General features: G+C 48.0%; 1 protein-coding gene across 1 annotated transcript; it reads left to right on the top strand.

The window, feature by feature from the left end:
* The first annotated feature begins 4,780 nt into the window (after nt 1–4,780).
* On the top strand, nt 4,781–14,974 carry LOC107179716. The gene is made up of 4 exons (XM_042956202.1): nt 4,781–4,927; nt 11,144–11,529; nt 13,655–13,709; nt 14,455–14,974. The coding sequence occupies exons 1-4, from the start codon at nt 4,781–4,783 to the stop codon at nt 14,485–14,487; spliced, it is 621 nt and encodes a 206-aa protein (XP_042812136.1). The 3' UTR covers nt 14,488–14,974.
* The last annotated feature ends 413 nt before the right edge of the window (nt 14,975–15,387 follow it).

The raw sequence follows: 15,387 nt of genomic DNA, 5'->3' as shown, positions 1-15,387 counted from the left end.
AGTCGCACACTCTACCAACTGATTCAGCCAGGCGCCTCTATATTTCATGTTTTTACAGCTCATTTATGTTCTATTCTTGTCCAGTTTTTCTATACGGTGATCTCTTCCCGCTATAGAAGAGCTTTTAGTACTTTAAGGCAAATGTCCTAGTGCTTTTGTGGTTTCATAGTTTGTATGAAAATGTTTGATCCATCAGGTTTAATGTGAGTGTTAGGAGCAAGGCTGGGCTCCAGCTTGACTTTCTTCCAGCTGGCTAAGCCATTGTCCTTCTGTCATTTATTGAATTCTTTATCGAGCCATGCATTCACTTAAAATACCCAAAAATAAATAAACCTTAAAAATTTTTTGAGGAGTGCTTGGGTGGCTTGGTTAAGTGTCTGACCGGCTCAGGTCATGATCTCATGGTTTGTGAGTTCGAGCGCCATGTCAGGCTATGTGCTGACAGCTCAGAGCCTGGAATCTGCTTTAGATTCTGTGTCTCCCTCTCTCTGCCCCTACCCCACTTGTACTCTGTCTCGCTCTCAAAAATAAACAAACATTAAAAAATAAAATACCTCTGTTGGAGAGCACCTAGGTGGCTCAGTCAGTCGAGCATCCGACTCTTGGTTTTGGCTCAGTTCATGATCTCACAGTTTTGTGGGTTCGAGCCCCAAGTCTGGCTCTGCACTGGCATGGAGCAGAGCCTGCTTGGGATTCTCTTTCCCTCCCTCTCTCTCTGCCCCTCCCCTGCTTGCGCTGCCTCTCTCTCTCTCTCTCTCTCTCTCTCTCTCTCTCTCTCTCTCTCTCTCTCCCCAAATAAATAAACAAACAAACTTAATAAAATAAAATGCCTCTGTCATATTCTAGATGCTTATATGTATTTGGGCAGTAGTAAACTGCTTTGATGGCTATAGTGTTTGTTAGCTTGTTTTTGTTTTTGAACCACTTTTTAGATCAGTTTACTAGTTTATACCAATCCTAGGGAGAGACAGGATACCTGGAGAGAGGAGTGGTCTGAGAGTCAAACAGGTCAGGATTTGAATCCCAGCCGTAAGGTTTTATCAGCTTTTTACCCCCTGGGCAAATTGTTTAACTTTAGGAGCTCCTGTTTTTTTGGTCTTTCAAATCAGATGAGGATTGAAGGAGATCCTGCCAGGAAAGCCCTCAGGCTGCCCTTCTGCTTCTGCTGGTGGCATGAAGGTTCCCTCCCGGGGCCTGAGCTTTAGAGGGCCCAGGTTAGGGGTGAAGAATCTGGGAGCCCGAGGCCTGGAGGTCAGCTCCCCACCCCCAACCCTCCAGGTACAGGAATTCTCTGCTCAGTTGGTGCGGAGTCCATTAGAAGGGCCTGCAGGCTGCGTAGCCCTGTCCCCCAGTCTGCTCTTCAGAGGGAAGGCCATCCCTGTAGATCTGAAGGGCGGCCAAGGTGTGGGTCGGTAGGTTGTGGACAGAGTGTGAACATTTGGCTTGGGGCGTCCACACATGTGCAAGTGGGTCCCTCACTGTCAGAACAGAAAGGCGTGGGTAGGAATAGAAGAGGGGGGATCAAGAGCTCCATTTGTACTGTTGCCCTGAACCTCTCCAATGTGAGAGGTGGGCCTTCTTCTTTTCTTCTTTCTCTCTCTTTTTAAAAATTTTTTATTTTTTGAGAGAGAGAGAAAGAGTGAGCTTGTGAGCAGGGGAGAGGGGCAGAGAGAGAGAGAGAGAGAGAGAGAGAGAGGGAGAATCCTAAGAAAGCTCCACACTTAGCTTGCAGCCCGCCATGGGGCTCGATTCCATGACCCTGGGATCATGACCTTGTAAGGGTTAAATTGTAGTATAGGGCTTAACGCTTAGCTTGAAAAATAACAGCTTTGTGTTGACACTGAAGGTTAAGAGATAACAGCCTTGCTTTACTCTTGTAAATTATGCCTTATACTCTTGTAAATTAGGCTTCACCAATTAAGGAAACAAAAGTTCAAAGAAAAGAGCATCAGAGGCAGGGTCAAGGAGATCCACTGGTTGCAACTTAGAGGCAGAAAGTCTAAAATAAACACCTCATTAGGCAACTGTTTCTAACTCATCTGGAAACTGTTTCTAACTCATCTGGAAACTGTTTCTTTGTTCTGTTCCCAGGTGATGATAAAACAATGTGATCGGCTATAAAAACTCTGTACCCCGGCTGTTCGAGGCTGCACTCTTACCAAGAGTGTTGGTCCCGATCAGTCCGCCTTGCCTCTCATTGTAATAAACTTTGTTGTGACTGTCACTGGTGCCCGTAGCATTCTGTTTCAGGAGTCGTGTGGATGCAACAACCTGAGCTGAAATCAAGATTTGGATATTCAAGCTCAATGGACTGAGCCATCCAGGTACCCCTCTCCTTTCTCTCTTGATGACAGATTGCAAGCAGGGGGTGGGGCTGGGGGGAGTGGCTGGGAGTGGGATGTACTCATTTGTTCAACCAGCAGAGACTGGGAACTGACTGGGTGTATTAGTTTCCTAGGGCTGCCCTAATAAAATACCACAAACTGGGTGGCTGAAAACAGCACAACTTTATGGTCTCACAATTCTAGAGATTAGAAATCTGAAATCAAAGTATCAGCAGGGGCATGTTTTCTCTGAAGATTCCAGGGGAACATCTATTCCATGCTTTTCTCCTAACTTCTGGAATGGCCCCCCAGTCCCTGGTGTTCCTTGGCTTGTAGGCATATCACTCCCATCTCTCCCTCCGTCCTCACATGCCTTTCTTTCTGTGCACCTGTCTTGACATGATATTTTCCTCTTCTTTTTTAAAAAATTTTTATGTTCATTTTATTTTTGAGAGAGAGAGAGAGAGACCTAGACAGAGTGGGAGTGGGGGAGGGGCAGAGAGAGAGGGAGACACAGAATCCGAAGCAGGTTCCAGGCTCTGAGCTGTCAGCACAGAGCCCGACGCGGGGCTCGAACCCACAAACCTTGAGATCATGACCCGAGCTGCAGTTGGTGCTGAACTGACTGAGCCACGCCAGTGCTCCAATATTTTCCTCTTCTGAGAAAGGCACCGGTCATTGGATCAGGACCCACTAATGATCTCATCTTACCTTGATTGCATCTGCAAAGACCCTATTTCTAAATGAGATCATGTGTACAGGTACCAGGGGTTAAGACTTGAATAGATCCTTTCAGGGACACAACTGAGCCCAGCACTGGGGGCTTATGCCTTAGCGGGGCATGTGCTGGAGGTCCATGTGCAGCCAAGGGATCAGGTGAGGTTGAGACAGCCCCCAGCCCCTGGGCCATCTGGCTGGGTTGAGGTAGTGATGGGACTGGAGGGCTGGGCCTGGAGAGGCTCAAGTCACTAGGCAGCTTCTGACATAGGGCTTCAGCACTGACTCTCCCACTTTCGCAGCCAGTGACTTGGGGCAGGCAGTGACATGTGGCTCTGATTTCTGGCGGGGATATAATTAGAAGGGAGATCTGGACTTTCGGAAACCAAAGGGACCCTGGGGACCACCTAATCCAGACATTTCGCAGATGGGAAGCCGAGGCAACTCCATAAGCCCCTATGTGTTCTAGTTGGGTGCTTGTGCAGGGGTGGGCAGCCCTGGGCTGTGGGCCGTGGCTCTCACTGGTGGTGGGGAAGGGGTGGCTGCTGAGTCCACCCTCAGCCCCTGAGCCCTAATCAGAGCCTGAAGCAGGTTCTATTCCAGGCCACCAACACGAGTCTGAAGTGTGCTTTTCTCTTGGGGCGCCTGGGTGGTTCAGCCGGTTGAGCATCCAACTTCAGCTCAGGCCAAAATCTCACGGTTGTTGAGTTCGAGCTCCACATCGGGCTTGCTGCTGTCAGCACAGAGCCCACTTCGGATCTTCTGTCCCCGCTCTCTCTCTGTCCTTTCTCACATGGGCTCTCTCTCTCAAAAATAAATAAATCTTTAAGGAAAAAAAAAAAGTGTGCTTTTCCCAGATGGGTATTTTGGTCTGAAGCTGCTTGGAGGAAGAGGTGGGTTGGGGGGAGGGGGTGTCGCCCTGTTTCAGTTCTGACTCTCACTTCCACCCTCCTGGTGCCTGTGGGTGTCATGCAGGGCTGCTGTCCTCTGTGGTCCCCCTCGGCCTCTGCCTGGCTGCGTTTCTCACCACGTGCTTCATCTGTTACCCTCTGCCCTTGGCTTTGCATGCTCTCAAAATTTCTCATCTTCTGTCTTTTCTCTTTTACCCTCCTGTTTTGGTAAAGCTTGATGGGGTGTTAAGCAGTGTGTGTGTGTGTGTGTGTGTGTGTGTGTGTGTGTGTACCAAAGCTGCCCCCTTTGCATGGCACCGTGCTGCCTCCCACTGTTTCACAGGATCCGCAAGCTCCGTGGGCACATATTCTGTTCCTGTGCTCCTTTTCCACGGCCTCCTGGAGTCAACATTGGCATGCCTGCCAGACCTCGTGCCATGTTCCTTAAATAGCTCTTCCTCAAGCAGTCCCATCCTGGGCTCCAGCTGCAGTGTACAGCTAAGGCCAGGGCAGAGGGCGCCAGTGTGGGCACCCATGGGCTAGAAGTCTGAGCAGCCAGAGTTTTTGCAGCCGGCAGTGTCAGCACAGTTGACAAACCATCAAGAGTAGAGGGAACGTGAGGTTTGGGGTCTCTGTACTGGACTTCCCATTCATTCCAAAAGATGTACTGAGCACCTGGAATGTGCCAAATTCTGTGCTAGGCATTGGAGGGAGCGATGGTGAACTACAGGGAGAAAGTCTTTCTCTCCTCCAGAGGTTCCGGTCAGCCAGGAGAAGATGGAGCTGGAACCTGGGAGAACATGCTTCCTGCTAAGAGTTGCTGGATCGGTGGGGGGATGGGCGCTGGCCATGCCTGGAGCAGAGGGCGAGGGCAGGGTTGAGGACGCTAGGTGGCAGGACCCACCAGGTCGGCCACCCTCAGTGCTCATGGCGGCCATGCTCATTGTTGGGGATCTACGGGGCTACAACACAGAAAACCCCAGAAGGGCGGAGACTGTCAGTGGATCTCCATACCTCCCAAGGAGTCAATGCCCAGAAAACATTGGAGCGAATGAACTTTATGGAGTTTTGTTTAGGTCTTGAGCTTACTGGGGGGCACTGCAGGAATTTAAATTGGGGAGTAAGTGCGCCCGGCTGGCTGAGTGGGAAGAGCATGCGACTCTCGATCCCAGGGTTGTGAGTTTGAGCCCCGTGCAGGGTGTAGAGATTACAAAACAACCCACAAAAACGCTTAGAAACAAACAAATAAATAAACTTTTTAAAGAAAGAAAAGAAAAAAGAAATAAAATAAGGGGCACTTGGGTGGCTCAGTCGGTTAAGCGGCTGACTTCGGCTCAGGTCGTAATCTCACTCTCACAGTTCGTGATTTTGAGCCCTGCATCAGGCTCTCTGCTGTCAGCATGGAGCCTGCTTCAGATCCTCTGTCCCCCTCTCTCTCTCTGCCCCTCCCCTGTTTATTCTCTCTCTCTCAAAAATAAATAAACATTAATTTTTTTTTAAATAAATAAATTGGGGAGTAGGCCAGTTAGCTTTGTGCATTTGTAAGATCATTTGGCTACCGTGGGAAAAGAGGGGAGTGGGCAGTGGAGCCTGGGGAAGGGGAAAGAAAGATGAGGGCAGCATGGGTTCCACTTCAGTGGCCCAGTTGACCCGTGAGAGGAGCCCAGGATGGTGGTGGCCAAGAGGTCGGAGCTCAGGGAATGGGTATGAACAATATGTAGGAGGTAAGCAGGACTTTGAGACTGGGGGGTGCAGGTGGGGAAGAGGACAGGTGGGGTAGGCAGAATTTCTAAACTGGGCCCCCAGAGAGGTCCTGCCCTAATTCCCAGAATCTGTGGGTCCACTGGGCTGTCACTCCTGTGAGTCTGTGAGTTGGCACCACCGACTGCCCTGGATTATCCAGGCTGGCCCAGCATATAACTGATGAGTCCCTGAAGGCAGAGCACTTCCCTGGCTGGTGGCAGCTGGGCCATTGGGGAGATTAGAAACTGGCTGTGAAGATGGGAGCCTTGTGCAAGGACTGAACAGCAGCTGCAGGAAGCCTGGAGCGACCTCGGCTGACAGGAAGGGGGGCCCCAGTCCTGCAAGTTCCCTGCGGGAACTGAGTCCAGCCAACAACCGGAATGAGCTTGGAAGAGGACCACCCGCCCTGAGCGCCAGGTGAGATCACGGTGGGTAGAGACTTTGACTCAGCCTCCTGTAAAGCACTGAGCAGAGAAGCCCACTGCGCCATCCTGTGACACTTCTGACACGTGAGAGAAGAAATGGACGCTGTTTTCAGGCACGAGGTAGAAAACAAACACGTGGGGCGCCTGGGTGACTCACTGGGTTAAGCATCGGACTTCGGCTCACAGCTTGTGGGTTCGAGCCCCGTATCAGTCTCTGTGCTGACAGCTCAAAGCCTGGAGCCTGCTTCGGATTCTGTGTCTCCCTCTCTCTCTGCCCCTCCCCCACTCATGCATGCATGCGCGCGCTCTCTCTCAAAAATAAATAAACATAAAGGAAAAAAGAAAATGAACATGTCAGGTTTCTGGATACGTTCACTGAATTAAAAACCGGTGGAGGGCAGGAGAGGCTGGCAGAGAAAAAGGCCCTGTCAGATTGTTGAGAGGATCAGGAAAGTATTAGAAAGTATTTCTTTCCTTTTTTTTTTTTAAGTTTATTTATTCTGAGAGAGAGCCCACGCGAGCAGGGGAGGAGCAGAGAGAGAGGGGAAAAAGAGAGAATCCTAAGCAGGCTCTGCACTGTCAGCACAGAGTCTGATGCAGGCCTCGAACTCACAAACCATGAGATCATGACCTGAGTGGAAACTAAGAGTTGGACACTTAATTGACTGAGCCACCCAGGCACCCGCATCTTGCTTTTTTCAATAGGAGACTGTTCTTATGAAATTGTTGGTGTTTCTATTAGGATAGATAGCCTTAAATTAGTTTATCAGATGTCTAGGGGAGGTTGGACATCTTTGTGATCTTGAATCTTCTTATTCAGGAACACAAAAGGCCTTTCCATTTCCTCACATGTTTTGTGTGCTCAGCGTTTACTACTTGCTTCATCTTTATCTTGAGTATTAAGTGTATTCCTAGGAGTTTTATGTCCTTTCTTCCTTTATTTTCTGATTATTGTTGGCATACATAAAAGCCACCTTGCTGAATTCTCTTATTGTTTATTTAGAATAATGTTTTGGCTAATCCTTTTTGGGGCTTCCAAGTATATAATCATGTGATCTGCAAATGGTGATGATTTTACCTACTCTTTTTCTCTTTTACACCTCGAATCTCTTTCTCTTGTCCAATTGTGTTAGTTGTTCCTCCAGAAAAGTTAAAGAATAAATTTAAGAAGGTATTGTTTCTTACTTTAATCAAAGTAAGAAGGCTTCAGGAAGACGACATTTCAGTTGTTTTTTAAAAGCGTTTATCTTATTCTATTTTGTCAAGAATGGCTTAAATAAAAATATATGTTGAAATGTATCAAATACCCTGTTCATTCATATGGTAAAACCTTAGATGGTGAGTAACTTGTTCTGTGAGTGTTCAGCAAGACAAGCAAACATTTCTAATACATTTTAACTTAATAAACAAGCAGTGTTTTGCAATATGAGTCGTACGTGATGCCGAATGTCACATGAGCACAACTGAGCCAGTGGTTTTTCTCTCTGTCTGTGGAATGGTGGATGATTGTCTCCCATACTCGGATGCTCGGTCTCAGGCCACAGTGTTTGACGGAAGTCAGTAGTTTTATTTATTTATTTATTTATTTATTTATTTATTTATTTATTTATTTTTAATTAAAAATTTTTTTTAATGTTTATTTATTTTTGAGACAGAGAAAGACAGAGCATGAATGAGGGAGGGTCAGAGAGAGGGAGACACAGAATCTGAAGCAGGCTCCAGGCTCTGAGCTGTCAGTACAGAGCCCGATGCGGGGCTCGAACTCACGGAGTGTGAGATCATGACCTGAGCCAAAGTCGGATGCCCAACTGACTGAGCCACCCAGGCGCCCCTATTTTTTTTATTTAAAAAAAATTTTTTTTTTCATGTTTATTTTTGAGAGAGAGAGAGAGAGAGCACTCATGTGTGCACCTGGGTCAAGGAGGGAGAGAGAGAGGGAAACACAGAATCCTAAGCAGGCTCCAGGCTCTGAGTTGTCTGCACAGAGCCTGACACGGGGCTCGAACCCACCAACTGTGAGACCATGACCTGACCCGAAGTCAGATGCCCAACCAACTGTGCCAACCAGATGCTCCAGAAATCAGTGATTTTTCAGAACGTTGGAAGGTGCCCACAACTAGCACAAGTGTATTTTTTGGCACTTCAAAGAACCTATGGACAGTCCTTTGCTTTTCCATACAAGAGTAAGCTTAGGAATGCTTTGCTTCATTCTAGGTCAGGCTGCCTGCAGACAGAGACCGTTTCCTCTGCTGCCTTATTGCCAGTTACAGTGAATACAGTATATGACAAGAGTTTATTAATACTTTACTGTGGTCAACATCCATGTGAGTGTATACAATGGCCCCATGCAGGAAAAGATTGAAAAGGAAGGCGGTAAGAAGGAGATGATTCTGGTGGAAGTTAAGAAAATCAAGGTATGCAAATGAGGTATGAGAGTGGCAGAAATTGCGAGATTTTATAAGAAGTCTACATTGACCATTTGCACAATATTAAAGGAGAAAGAAGAAATAAGGCGGCTAGATGGCAGTAGCAAAAGCAGTGACTCCGTTAGTGAAAGTCGTCCTACACAATAACCCTCCTCTCTCTTGTCTCCCTCACATCAGCCACAAAGGTTTTCAAAGGTAAGTGCAGGTTCGTTTATTTTTCTTTATATTTTGTATTTTCTTGATTATTTTGCATTATATTACAGTACTGTAATCATTTTCATATGAATATTTTTGAGTTGTGGAATGAATCATCTGAGTTTCCATTATTTCTTTTTTAAAAATTTTTTTTAACGTTTATTTATTTTTGGGACAGAGAGAGACAGAGCATGAACGGGGGAGGGGCAGAGAGAGAGGGAGACACAGAATCAGAAGCAGGCTCCAGGCTCTGAGCCATCAGCCCAGAGCCCGACGTGGGGCTCGAACTCAGGGGCCGTGAGATCGTGACCTGAGCTGAAGTCGGACGCTCAACCGACTGAGCCACCCAGGTGCCCCACCATTATTTCTTATGGGGAAATTCACTTCGAGATACAAGTGCTTTAGATTACAAGCATGTTTCCAGAACGAATTATGCTTGAAAACCAAGATTTTACTGTAGTGATAAGACTTTTCCCCCCTCATTTTTCCTATTAATATTATTATTATATTACTGGCATTCTTAAATATTAAAGTGTTTTTTTTTAATGTTTATTTATTTTAGAGAAAGAGAGCACGAGTGGGGAGTGGGCAGAGAGAGGGAGAAGAAGATCCACATTGATAGCAGACAGCCTGATGCGGAGCTTGAACCCACAAACTGCGAGATCATGACCTGAGCTGAAGTCAGATGCTCAACTGACTTAGCCACCCAGGTGTCCCCAATGGAGTTCCTAATATTAAACCATCCTTGCCTTTCTGGAATAAGTCTTGCTTGGTTATGATTTCAAGTTATTATTAGGAGCGCCTGACTGGTTCAGTCGGTGGAGTATGCAACTCTTGATCTGGCGGTCGTGAGTTCAAACCCCATATTGGGTGTAGAGATTACTTAAAAAAATATTTTAAATATTTAAAATTACTGGGGTGCCTGGGTGGCTCAGTCGGTTAAGCGGCCGACTTCGGCTCAGGTCATGATCTCACGTCTGTGAGTTCGAGCGCGTCAGGCTCTGTGCTGACAGCTCAGAGCCTGGAGCCTATTTCATATTCTGTGTCTCCCTCTCTCTGACCCTCACCGTTCATGCTCTGTCTCTCCTTGTCTCAAAAATAAATAAATGTTAAAAAAATTTAAATATTTAAAATTATTAATATGCTGTTGGATTGTACTTGCTTATACTTACTAGCATTCTTGCATCAGTATTCATAACTGATCTCAGTCTGTGGTTTTCTTGTATTGGTCATGTCAAGGCTGACGCCTGAGATGACCTCCAAGTGGAGGTGTGGAGGTGGCCATAGGACTGGGACCTGTGCATCTGGAGCTCATGAGAAAGGGCCAGACTGGGGAGATAGATTGGTGAGTCTCTTGTATATAGGCAGTATCTTGTGCTAAAACATGGGTGAATCTTGAAAACATGCTAAGAAGCCAGATACAAAAAGCCCCATATTATATGATTCCATTTGTAAAAAAAGTCCAGGGGTACTTGCGTGGCTCAAGCAGTTAAGCATCTGACTTCAGCTCAGGTCATGATCTCACGATTTGTGGGTTCGAGCCCCGTGTCCGGCTCTGTGCTGACAGCTTGGATTCTGGAGCCTGATCTGATTCTGTGTCTCCCTGTCTCTCTGCCCCTCCCCTGCTCATGCTCTGTCTCTCTCTCAAAAAAAAAAATAATAAAACATTAAAAATTATTTAAAAATGTCCAGAATACAACAATCAGGAGAGACAGAAAGCAGATTAGTGGTTGCAGGAGCTGAGAGGGTGGATAGGAATGGCTGCTAAATGGGTAAGGGGTTTCTTTTTAGGTCAGGTGAATGTTCTAAGCTTAGATTGTGGTGACCCATTGCCCAACTCTGGGAATACACTAAAACCGTTGAATCACACGTTTTAACCAGGTGGATTTTATGGCATGTCAATTATATGTGGATTAGAACGTGGGGAGAGGAAAAAAGAAACAGAATTGTCTGGAACTTAGAAGGAAAATTTGGTGACTGGTATGAGAAATGCTCTCCTGACCTGGGTCAGGGTTCATAGTCCCAATGCGAGTCCAGTTCTCACTTTTTTTATCAAAATGGAGGAACGTTCACTGGGGACAAAAGTATTTGTGGGCAACAAGATCAGTTCTGGGATATCATTCATCCTTGCTGGAAATAGTTCTGACCCGGCAGCCAAAGGGAGGGGCCGTTTTAGAAGGAACGCTTCCCCAGGAGGAAAAGATTTACTGGCAGGACGCGACAGGAAAACGGGTGGGCCAGGCTCAACAGCCTAGACTAGACCAACATAAATAGGTGACCAGCCTGACCCTGGCCTGGAGGAGATGATGACCGGAGTTGGTTCTGGTAAGGCAGAAGCCTGCCAAAGGACTGGCTGAGGTCGGCGAGGGTGTCTGGAGGAGGCAGGACTAAGATATTAGTGTCAGGATTGATGAGGTGCCAAGGGAAAAGAAGGACATGGTCCTGCAAATCTGGCCCACGCCTCGGTAGGCCAGTTGGAAGTACCTGTTGGGACACCGGGGGAGAGTGTGAAACTGGCTCGGCGGGAGCAGGGCCTGGTCGCTCCCTGGAGGCACCTGAGCCGCGCGCATGCCCAGAGCACGCAGTGGGCGTGCCGGAAGTGTGAGGGCCGAGCAGAGGAGGGTCGGAGCTGTGAGCCGAGGGCGTTCCTGGGGCTGCGGGTGTCCCCTCGCAGGGAACTGGGTTTGATGAGGGAGGTGGGACGCTATTTCAAGCAGTTGGAGGATTGCACTGCCAGAGTGATCCAGAAGCCACCGAGGTGGGGCTCCGGCCAACGGAGGCGGAGATGGATGCTGGGAGAAGGCGACAGGTGGGGCATCACCTGCGGGAGGTACTGAGTCAGGTGAAGGGGGCCCTGTGGGCAGGTGTTACAGGCGGAGGAGTGAAGGCTGGAAACTTGAGACCGAGACTGGAAACGAGTGAAGAGTCACCAGTTTTATGGCCGGCCCTCGGTTTTCACTCTCTTTACGTTCATTGGAGTGCTGGCCCGATTTTCAAGTGAATATTGAGGCCCCCAAGGGAAAATGACTTGTTTTGAATCCCAGAGTTGGGACGCTGGGTGGGAGACAGGATATGATTCCAAAGCCAAATCGGGCCCTCCTCTATTGGAGTTTAAGGGGCAGGTGAATGGTGTAGAACAGAGCTGGGCAAATATTACCTGTACAGGATCATATAGTAAATACTGTATTGTCTGCCTTGTGGGCCAAGAGGCATGCTATTATGTGGGTGAGTACATGATAATAAGAAGAGATGAAACAGGGGTGTCTGGCTGGCTCAGTCTGTAGAACATGAGACTCTTGATCCTGGGACGGTGAGTTCGAGCCCCACCTTGGGCATAGAGATTACTTAAAAACGGGAAAGAAAAAAAACCCAAAAAACCAGATGAAATGTAGCTCCACTTTTTATTGAAAATTAAAAACTTTACTTACAGACACTAACTTTGAAATTCATAGATTTTATGTGTCATGAAATAGTATTCTTTTGATTTTTTTTCAATCATTTAAAAATATAAAAGCCATTTTCTGTTCAAGTGTCATACAAAACTAGGCCGCAGGACAGATTTGGGGGGTGGGCCATAGTTTGCCAGCCCTTGTCTAGATCTGTGCTGTTCCCACTGAGCACCTGGAAAGTATCTAGTCTGGGAGCTTAACAGAAGACCATGGGGGAAGGGTAGGGGGAAAAAAGTTACAGAGAGGGAGGCAAACCATAAGACGCTTTTAAATACAGAGAACAAAATGAGCATAGATGGGGGGTGGGGGAGAGGGAAAGTGGGTGATGGGCATTGAGGAGGGCACTTGTTGGGATGAGCACTGGGTGTTGTATGTAAGCAATGAACCATGGGAATCTACCCCAAAAACCAAGAGCACACTTTACACACTGCATGTTAGCCAATTTGACAATAAATTATATTTAAAAAAAAAAAAAAAAAAAGAAAGTATCTAGTCTGAATTGAGGAGATGTGCTAAAATACACTCTGGATTTCAAAGATGTCCAAGGGGAAAAAAGGAAAAGAAAAACATCTCAGTAATATTTTTTTAAAGTTTATTTATTTATTTTGAGAGAGAGAGAGCAGGAGGGGCAGAAAGATAGGGAGAGACAGAATCCCAAGCAGGCTTTGCACTGTTAGCACAGAGCCTGACTTGGAGCTCCAGCTCACAAACTCTGAAATCATGACCTGAGCTGAAATCAAGAATCGGATGCTCAACTGACTGAGCCACCCAGGCACCCCTCAATAATTTTTTAACGTTGATTACATGTTGAAATGATAATGTTTTGAATAGACTGGTGGTCTAAATAAAGTATATTCAAATTAATTTAACGTATTTCTTTTGCCTTTTTTTTCTAATTCTCTCTTAGTCTTTTTTTAATTTAAATTTTAATTAATTAGTTAATTTTTTGAAGCTTATTTATTCACTTTGAGAGAGAGAGAGAAGGAGGAAGGAGAGAGAGGGAGAGAGAATCCCAAGCAGGCTCCACACTGTCAGTGCAGAGCCCCACACTGGGCTCAATCCCATGAACCGGAAGACCATGACCCAAGCCAAAACAAAGAGCCAGATGCCCAACCAACAGAGCCACCCAGGCATCCTGAATTATCTACTTTTTTTATTATTTAAAACAAATTTTAATGTTTATTTTCTAGAGAGAGAGACACACACACACACACACACACACACACACAAAGTGTGAGCAGGGGAGGGGCAGAGAGAGAGGGCAACACAGAATCTGAAACAGGCTCCAGGCTCTGAGCTGTCAGTACAGAGCCCCACACGAGGCTGGAACCCACAAACCACAAGATCATGACTTGAGCCGAAGTTGGACACTCAACCAACTGAGCCACCCAGGTGCCCCTCATGGTCTTTTAACGTGGCTGTTGGAAAATGTTCAGTTATACATGTGTTTGCATTTATGGCTTGCATTCTATTTCTGTTATACAGCACTGCTCCGGGAAGTAGGCTTGGGGACGTGGATGGCCCCTCCATTCGTGTTGAGGTAGGTGGGAGGAGGTGTGGCCTGGCTTTCAGGAGAGTTGGGCCGTGTGGGGACAGCGGATTTCATTAAGGAGAGGTGGAAGGGCAGGGTGAAAGGGGTATATCAAACCAAGGAGGCTTCTGCAGGACTTGGTTTGAGGTGAGGGGGTTTCAGGGAGTAGCAGGCTTGAGCTCTTTGAGGGGGCAGCCATGAGAGTGCGTGGGGCAAGGCGGATGGCAAGAAGGAAAAGGCCACCAAACAGCTGGCCACGTGAGTGACTGTGGGACGAGGAGTCTGCTGAGGTGCAACCATCCCTCGACCCCTCTGCACGCTAGGAGCTTGTCTTCGGTTTGGAGCCTGGAGCACGGCCCCTGCTTGGAAAGGTGGCTTGGCCAGTTCACTGGCCAAATGTGGAACCGGAAGTCACAATGTAGCATTCACACCAAGAACACTGGAGACTATTCCTCCCTCCTCGGCAGCCGACCGCCCCTGCCTGGCTGGTGAAGACCTGCCTGCTCCAGCCTTGTGGTGGGAACAGATGTTGCTGCCAGGGCTGTGGCTCCCTGTGCCACTGTCCACGCCCAGGAGCGGGGGCTTTGCCTTGCCCTCTGCTGTGGAGGGAAAAGGGAGGTGCCAAGAAGTGGGTCCCCGCCTGTGGCTTCCTGTTTCTGGGTGAGGGAGAGGGGTGGAGCTTCTGTGTCCTTGTCTGCGCTCACTGGGCGTAGGAGGACGGAAACCTCAGTGTGCCCTTGTCTCTTGTCTCCAGCTGCCTGGGCCTCGGAGCAGCGCTGGGTGCTGAGTGGACACTGTCCACAGAGAGGCCTGGGTCCCAGGCCTGGTGCCACCGGACATGTCACCCCCTCCCACACTCTACTCCGAGACCGAATGTTTGTGTGTGCCCCCCCCCCGCCCGCCCCAGTTCATATGTTGAAATCCTAACCCCCAACGTGATGTTATTTGGAAGCAGGGCCCACCAGGGCAGATGAGGACACGGAGAAGACAGCCATCTGTGAGCCAGGAGACTGAATCTGCCAGCGCCTTGATCTTGGACTTCCCAGCCTCCAGAACTGGGAGGAATAAATTTCTGTCATTTACAAGCAGCCCAGTCTATGGGGTTTTTTTTTTGTTGTAGCAGCTCAAATGGACTGAGACACTTTTCTTTGCTGCCCTTTTAGTTTTCTCCTCTCTCGATGAGATGCTTGGACTGGACCTGTGAAATGGATCATCTCTTGATTCTTTGCTAGCCATTGTGATGCAATTGGCTTGTGCAGTTAGCTGCAGGTGTCTCCAGGAAGCCAGGGGGCTGCCACCTGTGATGGGGTGGCTTTCTCCTTATTTGCCCATTGCCTTCCCTGCCAGGCCGGGCTTTCAAAGCCCACCCCTGGGAAGTTATGGTCTATCCTTCCAGCCTTGCTGCCCACCGCCCTGTGCCTGGAGCCAGGGTTGTGACTACACACGGACACAAAGTTTTGCCCACTCACCCTCCTTGATGTCTCTCATCGCCCCTCCTTTCATGGGCTCGTGCCATCGCCACCATCACTGACTTCCTGTTTCCTGTGGATAAACGGATCCCTTTGTCGCCGCACATAAAGTCCCTGCCAGACGGCACAGTCTCAACTCCCTTCTGTCATGTGGGGCTACCCGCAGTCTTTGAACACTGCACCCTCTCAAGCACTGAGCCTTTGCTCAGTGGGTCTCT

Source organism: Panthera tigris, chromosome A1 (genome assembly GCF_018350195.1).
Source record: "Panthera tigris isolate Pti1 chromosome A1, P.tigris_Pti1_mat1.1, whole genome shotgun sequence".
NCBI lineage: Eukaryota > Metazoa > Chordata > Mammalia > Carnivora > Felidae > Panthera > Panthera tigris.
The sequence above is the reverse complement of the archived record's forward strand: the minus strand, read 5'-3'. Positions and strand labels throughout refer to the sequence as shown.